Raw genomic sequence first — 18,047 nt, forward strand, 5'->3', positions numbered from 1 at the left:
AGAATCTGTACATTTTGGCGGTGAGGATGGGCAGTATCCCGGTGGATCGTTGCGGCCTCAGGCCTCGATGAAGGATTCGCTTGGATTCACCTTCCGGGCAAAACCCTCCAATCCAAGGGCAGAGCGCAGGCATCCAGCTCGTACAATTGCTCCACTTCGATTCCTTTTGACTCCTCACATTCGGAGCAAGAGACCTCCGTCCTGCCATCCGACTTTGACCCGAGTCCGCGACCGAGACCACCCGCAGTTTGCTCGTTGATCAACCCCACCATGGAGAGTGAGACATTGCATATGCCGCCTTAACACCCCTAGCTTTTTCTGAATTACTATACTCAACGATCATTACATGCTCCCGTTCGTCTTTTCATTGCCCTTGATCCTTTGACCCCGTTTCGCTGCCAAAATTGGGTTTCTCGCCCGGAAACGCCCCGCAGTCGATGATCAGCCCAGATCTCCACGAGCCACCCTTAAGCTACTCCTATCATCCTGGGGAGGAACATGCGGCTCCAGACTACTTAGGGTTGGGCGAACATGGTCCCGCAATGTCGGATCTATTGCCAGAAGCTCCATCCCTCGACCTTCTAGGTCTCGAGTATCCAGGGGATGAGCCGTCCGATGGCCACCAGCATGTTACTGGTTCGCACGGTATTACAGACAGCCATAACTCCTTGGCGCAATCAGCTATAGACTTGTCCTTCATGGAGAGTAATCCGTTGCAAAATTTTGTCCTTGCAGATCGCATTTCCAATCAGTCCACTCATGATCCCAGCGGCCCTGAAGCATGGAGCATGGCGTTTTCAGAGACTACAACTGCAATAGGTGAAATGGCCGTTGGAGCTTCATCAGCGCCTGCATCCAGTGGGAATTTCGAACAGGGAGGTCGTAAGCGCAATTCTCACTATTATTCTAGAGAGACAGTTCGCATTCTGAAAGACTGGCTTAACCAACGCCAGGAGCGTCCCCGTGCCACTAAAGAAGAGCGAGAAGAGCTTCTGCAACGCACAGGATTGACGCGAAATCAGTTGCGGAACTGGCTTGCAAATGCTAAACGCCGGGGAAAGGCTCGTTCAGCTACGCAGCAACAGGACGAGTCGTTAGCGCCAGGTGCTATAGATATCCCACATCAATCTATGTCGCAAATGACCCCCTTCGAACGCTGGAAATATTCTCCACCTGAACTTGAGCCTGCTGCACCCAGCGACATAGCTCAGGCTCTGTCGAGCCTTCCTCCCGGATCTGACTCAGAATTACCGTTTGGTTCGTTCAATTCCGGGGCGAATTCGTTAGGCTCTGGGGTCAGCCAAGCTTCCCAATCTGGGCAGTGGGATATCTTCCCAACACCGTCCGTGGGCAGCCACAGCACTAGTCGATCTTCCAGCTCTAGTATATCTATTACGTCTGCCTTTTCCCAGCGCTCATTACCGGGCTCTAGCTTGCAAGCTCAAACCAACTACCGCCGTCATCGCCGCCGCCGCCAGCACCGAAGCAAGGCATCCGCTCTTGCTAACAATCTAGCTCCACCTCAAGCTCAAGGGTATCGTCGTTTTCAATGTACTTTCTGTACCGATTCGTTCAAGACTAAGTATGACTGGCAGCGACATGAAAAATCCCTGCACCTATCCCTGGAGGAGTGGACCTGCTCGCCTTTTGGCGGCATTGTTCCTCTAGACGGCCACACTGTGTGCGCCTTCTGTCTGGCCATCAACCCAGCCGAGAACCACCTAGACTTACACGATTATGCACTCTGTCAGGAGAAAGGCCTACAGGAGCGAACATTCTCCCGCAAAGATCATCTCCGCCAGCACCTGCGACTAGTTCATGCCGCCAAGTTCGAGTCGTGGATGGAGAGTTGGAAGACCAGTGTTAGCGAGATACGATCAAGATGTGGGTTCTGCGACACTAATTTTACTACCTGGACAGACAGAGTGGAACATATTGCGACACATTTCAAGGCTGGAACTGACATGCGCCAGTGGCGAGGAGATTGGGGATTCGACACGGTCGTGCAGAATTTGGTGGAAAATGCTATTCCCCCGTATCTGATCGCTCAAGAGCGGTTGACGATAAACCCATTCAGCGCCAAATCCGCCAGGGCAATGGAGACAACTGTTGAGGCAGATAACACCGCTGTTCCGACGCAGGAATTCACCGAAGACCCCAACCATTGGCGTGTTGTGGAATCAGAACTCACGGATTATATCAGAAGACAACTGGAAGCTGGTGTTATCCCTACCGACGGCGCGTTACAAGATCTTGCCCGCATGATCGTCTACTCTGATGACGACCCGTGGAATCAAACATGTGCAGATAACCCTGTATGGCTGGATAATCTGAAGCGAGTGGCTGGAATTGAAGATTTTCAGTTAAAACAGCCGAGCATGAAAGATAACGGTGCAAGGGAGATTTAGCTGACATCTTGAACACGTTTCTGGTGGGAATTATATATACGGACGACCCTCGTACCTGCATTCTGATTGACTGCCATTTCTAGAGCGTTGAAGCGATCCAGCGCCCCATACTCGGCTCCTTCAACAATTAATGCTTAATATTTTTCGGGTAGCCCCTGCAATGCCATTGTCAACTATTCTTATAGCGAGTAGATTCAACCTTCGGTCTTTGTGATGTAATAATATCCTCGGTTTGGCGACACAATGCACTAATGAGCTTTAGGATGGAATATGTTATCTCCGCTAGAGACACATTCGTCAAGTACGATCATATATTTTACTCGTGGATGGATTATTCACCCTCTGGATTATACAACTGTTGTCTAGGTTGAATGTAAAAAGTCTTCATGACCAGTTTTGTGCATGATACTTATACTCGTTATGTGTACTGAGATGACCATCTTTTTTCCCTTGGTTTTTAGCGAACAATATAACTAGTTTCCTCAACCGGAATTGACGGGAAAATTCATCTAGGACCTTCTCTTTGGATCGTCGGAATAATTGAGGCCGAACTCTTTGCTCAAATTAGCCGTCTATACTACTTCCTGCTGCGGCGCCCTCCGAAGCATAATATATATTAATTAACATGTGATGTCGAGTGCAATTTATGTCAAACACATAACACCATATACTTCAACGATATTAACAACAATTAATCATGCAACAAAATGCACCATACATACTGCGTGTGCAATATAAAATATATAACAGGCTCGCAGCCAATTCTGAGCCAGGATGCGGACTATCCTGCAGGACCACAATCCTTCAACTAAATAATCATCTAACCAAATCCAGCTGATAAGCGAAACTCTTAGCTTCACATACAATCTGGCAACAATTGTTGGTTTCGGTCACCTCCGTGCCAAAGTTATCGGACGCCATTGGGAGATCCGTTGGAGTTCCTGACGAGTGGAGGCCGCTAAGCAATCTAGGGTCTCGGATGGAATGCCCTGATGGGTGAAGATCGACAGACCCTTGGAACCTGTGGCTGTCGCGACTGGAACAACGTGCCAGGAACGATGGTCACTACGGAGTAACTATCTATCTTATCGGCTGCTCCGGATGCAATGTAACCTCGGAGTTGGTAGTCCTCTTCCTGTGGTTTGATAGATAGGAGGCCTCCGACTAATTAGTCGATGAACCTGCATGAAGTGAGGCAATAGAAGAAGGATAAATACGCCGTCTTGTCCAGGGGTGATGAGCATTAGACGCATCCTCTCTACATCCTTCCATTCATCTGTACATAAGTCGAGGCGACAAACAGTAACCATGGTTCAATTCAAGGTACGGACCGAGGCTAATCCATCTAACCGCCAGAGACTGCAACTAACTAATAATCCAAATCCAGTCCATCATCGCCCTCCTCCCCCTCTTCCTCTCCGCCTCCCTCGCCTCTCCCTCTAGCAGGAACAGTCTCGAGACCCGCGAAAGCTGCGAATACACCTGCGGCAGCACCTGCTACTGGGCCAGCGACGTCAGCGCCGCCCAGGCTAAGGGATACTCGCTGTACGAGTCTGGAGAGACTATCGACGACTACCCGCACGAGTACCATGACTACGAGGGCTTCAGTTTCCCCGTTAGCGGCACCTACTACGAGTATCCGATTCTGAGCAGTTATGATGTGTATGATGGTGGCTCTCCGGGAGCGGATCGCGTGATTTTCAACGGAGACGATGAGTTGGCGGGTGTGATTACGCATAACGGCGCTAGTGGGGATGATTTTGTGGCTTGTTCTTCTTAGGATGGGGGTTAAGTAGGATGGTATTTTGAAAAAAAATATTGACTCGTGCGAGAGATGAAGGGTGAAGTTGCGTAGGAAGTAAATGTCCACTCTTAAGTTGCAAAGGGAGTAGTAGGTTGGTAGTAGTGGTAGTATTAGGGAGGTGACCTGCGGTCGCATTATTTTCTTGTTGTACGTGTCATTTTGAGTACTACATTAATTATCATAGGGCGCCTGTTCGGCTTATATTCATAGCTATAACTTGGAGAGATACATTACTGCCTCGATGGCGTCAGTCTCACTGGGATGTGCGCATCCTCCTTCAGCCCCTTCCAACGACTCTTATACACGCGACCCTCCTTCATCACTCCAAGGACACATTCCTCCGGACGGTCAAAGACAGTGACATCCTCCAGCGGGTTCTTATTGAGGAAGAGTATGTCCGCCAGAAAACCCTCCTTAATCTGCCCAATCCGCTCTTCCTGGCCCATCATTTTCGCCGGATTGATGGTCGCGCTCTGCAGGACGGCCAGCGGACTGAGAACCTGCGCTCTGAGCGCAAACTCTCCCGTCTGTGCTATACCTAGAGGACCAAGCAAGTCACTCCCGTAGCAGAGAGTGACTCCCGCATCGGACGCGATTTTCAAGCTCTTCAAGCCAGCGGTCAAAACCTCGGAATTCTTCGCCTGTCCATCAGCCGGGAGATATCCCCTCCAACGCTCAGAATCCATCTCAGCATACGAGATCAGTGTCGGAGTCAAGTAGATACCCCGTTCCGCCATGATTGTCGCGACTTCCTCGGTGATGAAATTGCCATGTTCAATCCCCTTTACCCCATTATTGATACAATGCATAATAGCCTTGGGCGTATAAGCATGTGCAGTAACATAAGTACCCGCATTCTCAGCACATTCCACCATAGCCTGGATTTCAGCCTTGGTGAACTGCAACTGATCCAACCGATCTGTCGGGGTCGACACCCCACCGGACCCCATGATCTTGATGAAATCAGCGCCCGAGCGAATCTCCTCCCGGACAGCAGTCATGCATTCCGGCACTCCATTGCAAATGCGTCCAAGCCCATTGGTATGTCCTCCACAGCATTGTACGTGATCATGCGCAGCGCGAATATCTCCGTGGCCCCCCGCCTGCGACAGGGCATGACCGGCAATGAATAATCGTGGACCTGGGAACACGCCGTCTTCGATCGCCTGTTTCAAGGCGAGTTGTGCACCACCGCAGTCTCGGACGCTGGTGAACCCGCGGTGGAGCATCTGCGTGGCGACGTATGGCTGTCGCAGGAGGGATACGTCGTTGAAGTTCCCAAATGCCATGGAGAGATCGCTGAAGCCGGGAACGGCGACGAAGTGCACGTGGGCGTCGAATAGCCCGGGGCAGATGTACAGTCCTGTGCAATCCACCAATTCGTAATCTGTGGGATATGGGCTTGGCCGAACATCATCGACTTCCTGGATCTTCCCCTCAAAGACTAGCACATAGTGGTTTTTCAATATTGTGCCGGTTACAACGTCAACGACGTTGGCATGGGTGAGGATGTATGACCTAGGGGCTGGACGGAGCCATGGTTTGATATCTGAAGTGGACGCCATGTTGACATGCGAGTAATTGTCGACCGGAATTGAGAGGAGGAAGAGGAATGAGGAGGAAGAAGCAAAGAGGGGAAGCGCTGGATGATAATGAGGGGTCGGCGATCGCGGCCGACGATCGGCGATCAAGATAGACAGATAAGCAGATAACTATAGCATCTTATCAAATGTTGCTGCAGACACTTGGTGCTCGTGTGCATTATTGTCTTTATGTTTAAATCTTATAGCATCAGTCTATTCAGGAATATCGTTATCATTGATTCCCTGGGGTTCATGTATATCCCGGAGCACCTTATCTTTGATCATTCGTAGTACTAGGATATGTACTATCTCCGAAGACGAGGACCACGAGATAGACTCAACGAAACTAGAGACGACTGAAGCTAATGACAGCCAAACAATCATAGGGGAAAAATGATCGGATATCTAGGAGATAGCTTCCACCCACTCTCGCACCCACTTCCGCACCCACTCATCCTGAACCGCTGGGATGCTTCGGAGAACACTACTTAGCCGTCTTTTTTGTCGCCGGTAACCCATGTATCGCATCACTGGCGAATACATTTTGGTAGAAATCCAGCACGATCAATGGCAGAATGTAGTCTGCTTGGCTTTAGCGGGTGCAACGTCGGATCTACTCCCTTCTCCCTTGCTGATAATATTGAGGTTGTGGACAAAAGTCAGGGCTTGGAATTCCATGCACCATATGACATTTGGATTTGTTGTATCCATTGCGAAAGTGTGATAGATTCGAGGTGCCGAGTAGTGATGTGTCGTGTCGTGTCTCATTGATGATAATGTCATGGACAACGCGCCAATCGATGGGGTGAATGATTCACGGGGTGCTTAAAGATCTGGACTGCCGGTTCATATATGGTACGTCAGACCCTGACCGCGGTTGCCTCGGTTTTAGCGCGATTTGGAACGCGAATTCCCTCATACGTATTCCAGACAGACTTGGCTCGGGTAAGACTGCGGCCCTGATATGTGGCGGTGCGACGGCCCGGACCGTGCTGAGTCGCTATGGTATGAAGCCTGGGGATCATGTTGGGGTTATAGGAATTGGCGGGATGGGGCATTTGGCCATCAAGATGATCAACAAGGGCCTGTGGATCCAGGGTTCTTTGGTGGCATCTCGCGGTGATATAGCCAAGATGCTGCAGTTTTGTGCAGAGAAACGAGCGGAACCAGCTACAAGCAAGTTTAGTCTTTCGTCCACAGAGGAGGTTGATCAGGCGATGGACGGTCTGCAGCGCAACACTGTTCGCTACGAGGCCTTGCTTGTTGCGGACAAGAATGCAGGAAAGTTGTGAAACAGCTTGCTGATTGAGAACCATCTTGGTTTCCTTCAAATGGTCGCTATGATAGTAGTACAATAAGAAATAATGTAATGCGATGCCACTACATGATACTGTTGTCTCTGTATTTTTTGTAGGAGTGTCCGTGCCGTGCGACCGCAAGCATGTCAATCAGCAATATATAAGGGATCCCAGGAGAACCATTCGACGTGGCCTACCAGGGCACCTCTGCGCCATCGTATTGGTTCAATCCCTCTGCCTTCTCCCACCCTGGAACGCGAATATTGAAGAACTTTCCGTTATCTGCTGGTGTTGCAGGAAGTATGATATCCAATAGACCTTGCACACTCTGTTCGGCTGTTATATCGGCTCTGTCTCCCCCAAGATCCGTCTTCACCCACTGTCGAAGAGGTCAGTTTCATCGAAGCTTCGAGATTGATTAAGAGGGAACCTACGCCCGGAGAGATTGCCAGAAATGTGAATCCTTGATCCGCAAAAGACTGCGCATATTGCACAGTGAGCATATTCAGTGCTGCCTTGCTCACTTTGTAAGCTGGCACTGGGAATAGCGCGAATCTGGGTGCCATCGTGATGGAGCCGAGCGTGGTCGAGCTGAATGGTGTTAGTCTGATAATTCTTGTTGTCAGTTGAGGGGGAAACGACATACACATTGATCACTTTCTTATGGTCTCCCTTCTTCAACAGTGACAAGAAGGCACTTGTCACCATATGAGCACTGCTGACGTTTGTACGGAAAACGGAGTCCAGATTATCCCTATCGAGCGTTAATACATTATCGTCTGGACACGAAAGTTAGGACTAACATATTTTCTATGCCATCTTTAGTAGAAGGCATCACCCCTGCATTGTTGATTAGAACGTCGAGACCCTTTCCCGATAGCAACTTTTCAACGGTTGCAGCTGCGGTCTGTATACTGTCGTTGCTTTCAACATCCATGGGGACCGTATGGATGCGGCCAGAGGACTGCGTAACCAGTCGCTTCAGATCATCGGTTTGGGTACGTGCCGCGGCAAAGATGATAGAGACTTCGCTGGCGGGCTTGGAGGCAAGAGTACGAGCCATAGCTAGACTAATGCCACGGGAGGCGCCTGTGATCAGGTAGGATGCCATGGTGAAGGGACGATATAAACAATCAGAGTTGAATGGAGGTTTCTTGCCTTTGTTCAAGGTTGTGTATCTTCTTCTGGTACCTGATACTCGACTTTATATGTTGACTGTGGAGACCCTTTGTAAAGGTACCCACCGTGAGATGCTTTGAAATCAATGCCAATGGATAGCCAACGAAGCTGTTCGACGAGAGATATAGTTGTGTCTTACAACAAGGGTAAAGAATGGCATTGTGGAATCCTTCGTTAACGTCATTATTAGTGGGGGCTGTTGGATTCAGTGCCGAACCCTTGGATTTGTCATATAAGCTTCTTACAAATCATCCACGCAGTTCATCAGCCCATATTCGTACAGTTGAAATTTAGACTCATTATTGACCGTAGGTTATTCATTACACCTCGTCCTTTCTGCTTCAATGGCAGTCTATTTCTATACAAATCAAAACCTGAATCCCTGCATGGACGATGACTGGCTCCGATCGTGAGGTTTTCCTCAAGTTCGACTGGATGCAACACTTTACCCAGCAGAACTTTTTCGATTTAGCCTTTCAGGAAGAGATTTGACAGGTTCAGTCTTGTTCTGCTGCCGCATCGCCTAACAATTCATTTCTGTTAACACACAAGAAGGGCGTATGCGGCTCTGTGTTAATTATACCTCGTTGTTGTGCCTCTGGCACAAGGGGGTCACGTCACACATCTCCGAAGGGCTACAAGATAGTACTACTTACCTTCAATCAGGATAGTCATCTTCATTGTCGCTCAGGTCTCCTTTCCCGTCGGTCGGTCTAATAAATTCAGGACTACCGCATCCCATTGGACTTGAGAGACTCGATGTCAAACCAATCTTGTCAAGATGAGTCCGTAGGCAGAATTTATGTATTACTAACTAGGGTAGGCTCTGGGCACTGCCTGCTATGTACAGGCGAATCACAATACAGGTAAAACAACCTCAATCAGATACTGCGAGACATGATACATAACCATTTATCCCTCATTCACAGGCTGCTTGTATACTACCCCATCGACAGTAGTGACCAGAGTGCCATTGGCTATGAAAATATTGGTCATGGCATCATCGACGACATGGAATCCATCAGGACTGGTTATCTTCGTACTAGACGAAACTCCGGTGCCAGTGAGGTTCGAATACCAGTCCAGGCGGGTAGATGTATAGGTCAACGAAGTGGCGGCCACCGACTCATATCCGTGGATGTAATGAAGGCCATCGTCAGAGTAGTTATGGTAAGTGACCGAAACGAAGTTCAGAGCCGAAGTGGCCTTGCTCTTTTGGAGGACAACATGGGCCAGTCCCGAGTCTAGTCCCTGGAGCGTAAAGTTGCCCTGCGGCACATCCAAGACATCAGGAATACTGGTGTTGCCAGGGATATATGGCAGTCCCCATGGCACTTCATCGGGAACTGGAGGCACGGGGTCAATCTTGTAAGGCTGTCGACTGGTGAGTCGCGCCATCATCAGACGCGTGGTTCGGCCACCCTGCTCAGTCGAGTTGGGACATGGTAGCGGGTTGGTACCACCGCAAGCAGGAGGTAGGACCATCTTCTGCCAGTACATGATCCTCGTGCCATCTGGAGACCACCGAGGATCCGCCCCGGCATTCCAATTGGGGTCATTGATGCTACCGGGCTGCCCGTTGCCACCGGCATTGACTTGTTGGCCGTAGTAATTGGGATCATGGTCCCCCTGAGCGTCCAACAGCCAGGGTTGGAAGAATCGTCGATCCCCATTGTTACGCACCGAAGCGACCGTGGTGACGGTCAGCAGATCTACCACTGGAGGAACTCCACGCATTGCCGAAAGAAACTCCATGCGGTCAGTGCCACGCGTATCCAGGATGACTTGCCACCGGCCATCTGGAGAATCACCGACTGGGTCCACATAGCCAGGGTGCGTGGTGACACGCCGAACGCGACCAGTAGTTAGGTCGGCAGCGAATAGATCAATATTGCATGATTCCCAGGAACTCCCGACATAAAGGACCTCATTTCCACGGCCGGTGAATCCTCGAAACTCTCCAACCGTTATTGCTTCCCGGTTGATGTAAAGCCGATCGCCCGTGACGCTGTATGGTTGTGGTCCGTTCGGGGAAACGAGAACAGTCACGTTCACAAGGTCATATCGAGCACTGCGGGGAGAGCCCGTTGTGGGAGACTCGGTGAATTGCAATCGACCAAAGTAGCCGTTTTCGCTCAGCTGGCCGGATGATGTGGTACTGTATGAGTTGAAACCCAGGTGGACATTATCCGGGTGCAAGCGCAGCTCACGGATGCTGGCTCCCGACCCTGAATCATCGGCCTTGTTGCTCAGTCGAATTGGATAGATATAGATCTGGTCTGGTGTGCACTCATCACTTGCCAATTGGCCCGCTCGGCATTCGATGATGTTGGTTCCAGCCATTGCGCGTCGACCATCCGCGAAAGTCTGAGGGTAATCGCTCAAGGACGTACTGCCCACTTTGTTCTCCTCCGGTACACCACAGGTCACACACTTCCATGGATCGCCAGTTGAGAAGTTGGTTCCATTCGTGCTGACCAGGATCAACTGGACTCCCGTGTAGATGCTTGCTGGGTCGGGTGCAGCTGGTGCACCGGTGAAATTGAGACTGACCAAGACATGATTTCCGTCTGGGGAGAAGTTGCCGCCTTGCATGAGGGATGTCTTCCCCATGCATCCTGTACCGTGAGGGTTTACTTGGCGAGTACAAGCACCGGCATGGTCAGTTGGCACGACCGGGGGTAAGGACAGTTGGACCACTTCAATTGGCTCGGGCTTAGGGGTATTTTCGGCTACTGCGGCGGATAGGATGGACGATACTATCCCCAGCGAAAGAGGGAAGACCTCTCCAAAGAAGGAGAGAAGCATGGTTGCAGAAGGGGGATATGAGCATGTAGACACAACATATTCTCAACAGCGTAGACTCAGCCTTATATATATTCAGGTACGATCGCAGATGCAAGAAAATCCAGAAATGTCAGAAGTCGGGCCGACTTTGCCATACGCGTATGCACAGGCCAAGTTGCTGTCGATCGTCGGCTTGTGGGTCGATGGACCAGTCAAAAGTGGTGCTTTGAAGTTGATGCCTATTGCCTTGGATTAATTTAAGATCATCTGCGGGATACGCGTATGCACAGACCATCTGGAGCCATCTCCGCATACTCCGCACTGGAGTCTAATTATTATTTGTCTAGAAGTTTGAACAAACTGCCTCAATATTCAATCGGGGTATGATGCGAAGAGATAGTCAGTGCAGTCATCTGCCTGGCATCTCTGGTGGTCTCATCTCTCTCATACTGACATCCCTTTTTCTTCTAGTAGTATAGTTCGGTTTGTGTGGCCTGTCACGATTATATATATTTGGAGTGAAGGTGGGTGAGAGCAAAGATTATTGTCAACTTTCCTAGGCTGTTTCCAAGGTGACAGTGATTATATCAGAGGAGCAATCTTGTAATTATAGAATGAGATTGGTATATCGAAACTAAGTATTCGACGTTCAGAATCCCTCCAACTCTATACCCGTTTACTATGGTTGGATGCAGAGGAGAACGAGATTCGATCACGTGTCGATAAAAGGGGTATAGATCCCTTTGGGTGGTTAGACACCCATGTGATACTATAAAGAAGATGCTTTTGTCAAAGCGAGATATATATATATATATATCCCGATCACTAGCCTGATATCATTATGCAAGCTATGCGTTGTATGATTCTTTGTTTTGACATACCTCATCCGCTGCCCTCCAAATAACTGCGATATTTGTAGCAGCTTACGTAGAGCGTGGTAATCGATGGTCATGATTGTTGTAGAGAAGAGGCCCTCGTGGAGGTCCAGATACTTACCATACATGATGGTTGAACCATACTAGGTAGGAAGGTGGGGATCATCTGACAAAGTTATTATCTCGGTCTGCTGGCTAGTCACTGAATTAGTGCATAAGATATGATAGACGTTCTATCTGCTATATGAGAATACTACTAGTACCCAAAAGCTCCAGTTAACTGTAATACCTAGTAGTACTTCGCTACTCAATGTATTTATGTCTGAATTCACTGGCCAATAATTACTACGACCTTTGCATATTGTAATATTGAAGAGAAGACTAAATTTGTCTACTCGAGTAAGTGAAGCACTAGTCCTTCACTCACAATGAAGATCTTGGGAAGCAGCCAAGATATACTGTAGTAGTGTCATGTCCGAGCGAGCAGATGGTTACGATCCGGGCGCAGGTTCGACGGTCCCAGCCACTGTCCAGCCAGCCTCGGTTCGATGGTGCAGGGGCACTTAGGTACCCATTCCAGTAAGTAACAGGATTAGGTCACATTGGAGCATGGGCCATATAACCCTGGACATTAGGTGACCCTGCTGAAGCGCTATGTCGTTGACCTATTTTTTTCAGAATGGTTCAACATATGGTAGGAACAAATGAACCTGACTACAATGTGCTAAAATTTGCAGAAATACGTCTCGATGGGCAGAAAATCGAAACAAAACCAAATCTAGTCTCCAGGGTGGAGCCCCCATGTCCTAGTCTTGAGAGAACGCTCTACTGAAGCTCAAACTGCATCATACTGTTCCGGTATCAGGCTCCGTTCAGCATTTACCAAGCTGCTGAGTCGACGGAAGCGTCCAGCTCGTGGTAGGCTGCGCTTCATTCTTCATTCCTCAACCCGAGTTTATTCAAGTTTATTTGACTCGAGTCAGAAGCTTGATTGAATGTCTCACCGTGTGTCAATGTAACCAACAGCCGTCCCAGTCGACAAATGAGCGTTCCAGGCACGGAAGAGACTCCGCGGATATTTATTGCTAAGCATTCCTGATCAACGCGTTCAGCTCATCAACCAGCCAGCCACATCCGAACCCGACTGGTTGGACCGCCCAATGTTAGGTTTGGGCCTGAATAACCTTCCCCAAGGCCATGGAAACCAGACTGTCATGTAGCACGTCATAGTGTCTATGTTACACAGAGAGGTTACTATTATAAACTGACAGCTTGCACAATCACCCACATCTCATTTGGTTCACCATCTAGAATCCTCATCACCGAATACATTGTATTAGCTAACAATACCCACGAGAGAACGGAATCTATGGGATGTGATCTAGGTGGCGACGGTGCAAAATCCGGAGGTTTTCGTTCAAACAGCCGGCTTCCGTCCTAACATGAGATACATGGGGGTAATGATATCCTGCTTCCCTGCCTCCACCAGACAATCCCCGCCGAGATCCAAACTATTTCCCACTGCAGTAGTTCCCTTGGGGACAACCCGAATGGCCTCCAAGCCCATCGTCAGATAATGCGACGCAATTCGTCCCCACTTACTCATCAGCGCGTAGGAAATCAGATCTCCATAGCGACGAGCATTCCAGAGGGTGATATCCAGTGGGTAATACCACGGTGCTGTGCAAGGGCGGTGTGCAAGATCCTCATGGTGCACAAGCTCAAATCCCGCGGCTTTCATAGCGGCAAGGCCCTGGGAAACCGTGAACAACTTGGGAATTCCGTTCCCTTGCCGGATTCCCAAAGCAAGCCGTCGATGCTCAGCATTCTCCTCATCGTACTTCTCAGTGAGAAGCCATTCGTACACCCCGAAAACCCCTCCGGGCTTGAGAACGCGGTAAATTTCACTGTACACTTGCTCAAGGGTTGGGGCATGCAGCGTCGCCTCGATCGCATACGCCGCGTCAAAGGTTGCCTCTTCAAAATCCATTTGAAGGAAATTACCCCTGTGATAGGACACCTTGTCTTGAAGTCCCGATTGCATGGTGTACCTCCTTGCCTTTTCAATCTGATAGTCATTGTTGTTGAGGCCGGTTATGTGTGCGTTCGTGAATTGGGCAATCTCCCGTGCCGGGCCACCGAGGCCACATCCAACGTCCAGGACAGACATGCCCTCCTTGATACCGATACTATAGGCGAGGTAGTGCTCATGTCGGGCGATGGCCTGAAGAAAAGCCTCGTCGTGGCTGAAGCGGCAAAAGTGCAAAGATTTGCACCAGCCAAACTCGTAGAAGTCGGTCGCAAGGTGGTAGAAACTAGAAGATATTAATATTACGACAGCAAAGAAGAAGATTACGGATCTGTGAAGGTGAGCTTGGGCTAGAACGTACAGCTTGACCATGGTTGCGTACTCTGATTGTCGTTTCTGCAGCCAATCGTTAGCCCGGCGGAATCCCATCCTGGATACGAGAGACTTCACCTTTTCTTGGGCTTGTTTATCTCCTCCTTCAATAATGCTTTTTGCGAAATACCTGAAGTACTCTTGTAGCACCACCCGATGAGTTCGAAAGTCCTTCCGCATGGCTAAGATTCCTTCAGCTTTGCCTGAGGTACCATGCAGCTGTTGTGTGAAGGCGGCATCATATTTATCATGGTAATGAGTATCCGGTGCCATTTTGCTTTAGATACTATAGTATGGATACGATCGAAAACAGATTTGCTGAAAAGTATAGGAGGTAGTCAATCTATTGTATATTTATACTTCGAATAATTCAGGACTCCTCAACCCACTATTGATGCACTCAAGCAAACAAAGCGTAACCGTTGCCTGAAATGACACCGTCGGATACCACTATGACACTGTATTGGCCGCGGGGCATTTTATCTTGGAGAGCGGATCTAGTGAGAATGGAGTATAAGCAAGTCGTGCCATAATGGTTCCAATCAATATCTATGGTACTGGGTGTAAGCCACAAACCTAAATATAATGCCCGACTAGAACTACCCGAGGTCTGTGTTACATTGAGAACTCTATGCAACAGTGAAGGTTTACCATAAAATGCTATCTGTATGATGTCTATGACAGCGTCATGATTGAAATGTACTAGACAGTATAGAGTCATGGAATCGCAGAAGTCCAGGGGCTTGCATCATCATAACCTTGAACCATTGCTTCTAGAGTCCAGCTAGCAGGTTGTACAGGGCATCAACGGTATTTAAGCTGGAGAAGCACACCTATGATGCTCGTGTGTTCATATTTGTCGCATTAGGATAGTACCTCTGATTCTACCAGTCTTCATATCCTTTGTGTTACTAGGCAAACGACCGAAGTCTGCTATACCGATCACCTGTCATGCATTCAGCAAGCATCATGGCCCTTCTAAGCGGCCTTACGTGGGCTGAAATTGCTATCTACCTTACGACGAGCTTGGTGGTCTACTTCACCATGCTTGTAATGTATCGTCTCTGGCTGAGTCCGCTAAGTCGTTTCCCGGGTTCGCCTCTGGCCAAGACTACATACTTGTATGAATTCTACTATGACTGGGTTAAGCCAGGCCAGTACTATCGGAAAATCCATGAGATGCACCAATGCTACGGTATGTTTCCAAGCCCATACATGAATTGAACATCTCCGGAACATAATCTGGAAGCAGTCATATCATAAAATGCTTACTTTTAATGGATATATACAGGCCCTATTATCCAAGTATCTCCGGACGAACTTCACATCTCGGACCCGTCGTATCACAAACAGTTGTTTGTCATGGGCGGAGCTCGGAAGACCGATTTGTACCCAGCGTCTTACCGAGGAACTCCTTACGAAGGTCTGTTCTTCTTCGCGTACTTCTGCCTTTCGTTTTCTTTCTTTGACGACCTACGAATACTACCTTTACCACTGCATGGACGAGAATGGGCTAACTTGCATCGTTGAGGCTCGACAGACTTTACAGAAATCATCAAGACACACAATGTCCATCGCTTGGTACGAGCGCCCATAGATAAATATTTTTCAAGAGCGTCTATGATGGCCGCCGAACCGCAAGTCGTCAACTGTATCAAGAGGTTCACCTCACGATTAGGCGAGTTCAAGGATACTGGGAAGCCGGTTAATCTGAGTTACGCTCTGCTATCACTAGTTGTGGGTAGGTTAGCCCTCTGAAAATTGATAATTGAGAAAAGCTGGTACTAAGCACCAAAGCAAACAGACCTCGTCTCAGCAACGGTGTGCGAAGAACCTACCCAATATCTCTCACACCCAGAGTTCAACGCTGCCTGGTCAGTCATTGAGGACTACCCCCGGATGCAGTGTGCTTGGCTGACATTCCCCTATCTCTTCAGGTTCAAAGCCAAATTTCAGGGTATAGTTACCGTTCCCTTACTGGCTATGGTTCCAAAGCTAGCAAGGTATGTAGCCAATCCCCTCCCTTCAAGTGTTGGGGCGCGTCTCTTATCATATATTGCTAGGAGTCCATTGATGCGGATCTTACGATTCCTTCAGAAACAAGCATCGACAAAAATGGGACACAGGGTATGCATCACACTCGAAGCCTTTTCAACAATACTGTCCATATCCGCCTAACAACAGCATAAAAAGGAATCTCAATATCATCAGAGCTTCGAGAATGTGCTGCGTCCCAACCAAACAGCAAATTTCGACAAGTCCGACCGGGCAGAGGCGACCAAGCGGCAGTTTGGAAATGATATATATGATATGGGTGGACAGGTTTGTGTCTTCTAATCTGTGCTTCTTAGCTATTGAGTGTGGAGCTGACTTGATGACTGCCAAATTTAGCTCATCCAAGAAGGCGGCATATACCCTATTACCAATTGTCTACAGACCATTATTGTGAACCTTGCGCTAGATGACAAGAAACGGCAAACACTGCAGAACGAGATCAGCAATTTTCTGGCCCAGGATCAAGCGCCTGAAGTGACGTGGAAAGAGCTTGAAAAGCTTCCATATCTGTATGCTTGTGTTAAAGAGAGCTTACGGTACGTATAGTAGGCCACAGGGAGTGGTTGTTGTCATGTCACCGGATGGCTGACCAAGTCTGCAGACTTGTTACAGGCATTATGAAACGGATAACTCGTGTATTTCCCGAAAATGAGTTTGTCGTGGAAGGATGGACCGTTCCAAAGGGGGTTAGTACCCGAAGCACAAATCACGCTGACCTCTATTTGCGGTGGAATCGCTCACAATGATATAGACCCCAGTCGGGATGTCCTCTTACTGGATGCACATGGATCCAGAAGTGTTTCCCGAGCCAGAAAAATTCAAGCCCGAGCGTTGGCTCCACACTGAAGAGAGCCACGACCCGCGAACAACTGAATACATGGTCCCCTTCGGTCGAGGATCGAGGGATTGTCTTGGGAAGCAGTGAGTTTTCATCCCGTACCCTGGCCGTCTGTACGGACTTCCAAAGAGCGAATTTTTGCTGATATGACTCGATTCGAAAAAAAGTCTTGCATGGATGGCTCTATGCCATATTGTGTTCGAGTTGTATAGACCAGGCGCACTGAAACTGGAGCTTTATGATACAGACGAAAGCACTGTAACGATGGTTCGTGGATATGTTTTTGCTTTACCCGAAAAGGTGACTGGAGGGGTTAAGGCACTGGTTCAGAGCCCGTCTTAAAGTATTGGAACTATGCTTTACCACAGGAGCCATTTCGACCTCCTTTGATGTGTTTTCCGTGACAGGAACTTCAGTACTATGTAATTAGGATCGGTCAATGATAGCCCTTCGTGTGGCTTACCTGTCGCCAGATACTCTAGCTATTTGACCCTAACTGTCACATGATTGGTCCTCATCCTCATCTGACGGTGACAGCATTCCTGTCGATTTGAATGCAATTGCACATTTTGGCCGTAAGAAAAAATGAATGATACTAAGTCCAACACATAGCAAGGGCGATGTGAAATGTCCGATCAATAGGATGCTTGCAAGTATGCCCAGAATCTGTCCAATTAGTCTGAACGCACTTATACACGCTCGCTGGTTGGAAGGCCTCCTCATGAAATTACCCGACAATGGCTTATTGCGCATGCCGGGACGGCCTGTTTGGCGTCGAGTGCAAGCATTTCACGTTTCTATAAGCACACGGAGTACAAG

General features: G+C 48.8%; 8 protein-coding genes across 8 annotated transcripts; 4 read left to right on the plus strand and 4 right to left on the minus strand.

The window, feature by feature from the left end:
- Window positions 1-219: 219 nt before the first annotated feature.
- Window positions 220-2,648, plus strand: ASPBRDRAFT_45443 (uncharacterized protein). The gene has a single exon (XM_067625406.1). It carries the CDS (start codon window positions 438-440, stop codon window positions 2,406-2,408), a length of 1,971 nt encoding a protein of 656 aa, XP_067477376.1. The 5' UTR covers window positions 220-437; the 3' UTR covers window positions 2,409-2,648.
- A 1,068-nt stretch (window positions 2,649-3,716) lies between these two features.
- Window positions 3,717-4,188, plus strand: ASPBRDRAFT_56848 (uncharacterized protein; the record flags this gene model as incomplete). The annotated part of the gene is made up of 2 exons (XM_067627643.1): window positions 3,717-3,731; window positions 3,796-4,188. 2 exons carry the CDS (start codon window positions 3,717-3,719, stop codon window positions 4,186-4,188), a joined length of 408 nt encoding a protein of 135 aa, XP_067477377.1.
- Window positions 4,189-4,442: 254 nt separating this feature from the next.
- Window positions 4,443-5,777, minus strand: ASPBRDRAFT_56849 (uncharacterized protein; the record flags this gene model as incomplete). Its single annotated transcript, XM_067627644.1, has 1 exon — window positions 4,443-5,777. The coding sequence occupies one exon, from the start codon at window positions 5,775-5,777 to the stop codon at window positions 4,443-4,445; it is 1,335 nt and encodes a 444-aa protein (XP_067477378.1).
- Window positions 5,778-6,604: 827 nt separating this feature from the next.
- ASPBRDRAFT_32006 (uncharacterized protein) lies at window positions 6,605-7,087 on the plus strand (the record flags this gene model as incomplete). The annotated part of the gene is made up of 1 exon (XM_067622968.1): window positions 6,605-7,087. The coding sequence occupies one exon, from the start codon at window positions 6,605-6,607 to the stop codon at window positions 7,085-7,087; it is 483 nt and encodes a 160-aa protein (XP_067477379.1).
- Window positions 7,088-7,089: 2 nt separating this feature from the next.
- ASPBRDRAFT_156701 (SDR family oxidoreductase) lies at window positions 7,090-8,309 on the minus strand. Its single transcript, XM_067619407.1, has 4 exons — window positions 7,897-8,309; window positions 7,740-7,847; window positions 7,528-7,684; window positions 7,090-7,472 (listed from the first exon to the last, which is right to left on the minus strand). Exons 1-4 carry the CDS (start codon window positions 8,202-8,204, stop codon window positions 7,287-7,289), a joined length of 759 nt encoding a protein of 252 aa, XP_067477380.1. The 5' UTR covers window positions 8,205-8,309; the 3' UTR covers window positions 7,090-7,286.
- A 748-nt stretch (window positions 8,310-9,057) lies between these two features.
- ASPBRDRAFT_45447 (uncharacterized protein) lies at window positions 9,058-11,108 on the minus strand. Its single transcript, XM_067625407.1, has one exon. It carries the CDS (start codon window positions 11,078-11,080, stop codon window positions 9,185-9,187), a length of 1,896 nt encoding a protein of 631 aa, XP_067477381.1. The 5' UTR covers window positions 11,081-11,108; the 3' UTR covers window positions 9,058-9,184.
- Window positions 11,109-13,351: 2,243 nt separating this feature from the next.
- Window positions 13,352-14,608, minus strand: ASPBRDRAFT_197833 (uncharacterized protein; the record flags this gene model as incomplete). Its single annotated transcript, XM_067621142.1, has 3 exons — window positions 13,352-14,249; window positions 14,325-14,359; window positions 14,414-14,608. The coding sequence occupies 3 exons, from the start codon at window positions 14,606-14,608 to the stop codon at window positions 13,352-13,354; spliced, it is 1,128 nt and encodes a 375-aa protein (XP_067477382.1).
- A 560-nt stretch (window positions 14,609-15,168) lies between these two features.
- ASPBRDRAFT_45449 (cytochrome P450) lies at window positions 15,169-17,804 on the plus strand. The gene is made up of 11 exons (XM_067625408.1): window positions 15,169-15,530; window positions 15,627-15,758; window positions 15,876-16,076; window positions 16,140-16,209; window positions 16,273-16,338; window positions 16,399-16,462; window positions 16,529-16,657; window positions 16,727-16,926; window positions 16,992-17,076; window positions 17,142-17,311; window positions 17,396-17,804. The coding sequence occupies exons 1-11, from the start codon at window positions 15,305-15,307 to the stop codon at window positions 17,568-17,570; spliced, it is 1,518 nt and encodes a 505-aa protein (XP_067477383.1). The 5' UTR covers window positions 15,169-15,304; the 3' UTR covers window positions 17,571-17,804.
- Window positions 17,805-18,047: the final 243 nt, after the last annotated feature.

This window comes from Aspergillus brasiliensis (assembly GCF_001889945.1).
Source record: "Aspergillus brasiliensis CBS 101740 unplaced genomic scaffold ASPBRscaffold_9, whole genome shotgun sequence".
Classification (NCBI taxonomy): Eukaryota; Fungi; Ascomycota; class Eurotiomycetes; order Eurotiales; family Aspergillaceae; genus Aspergillus; species Aspergillus brasiliensis.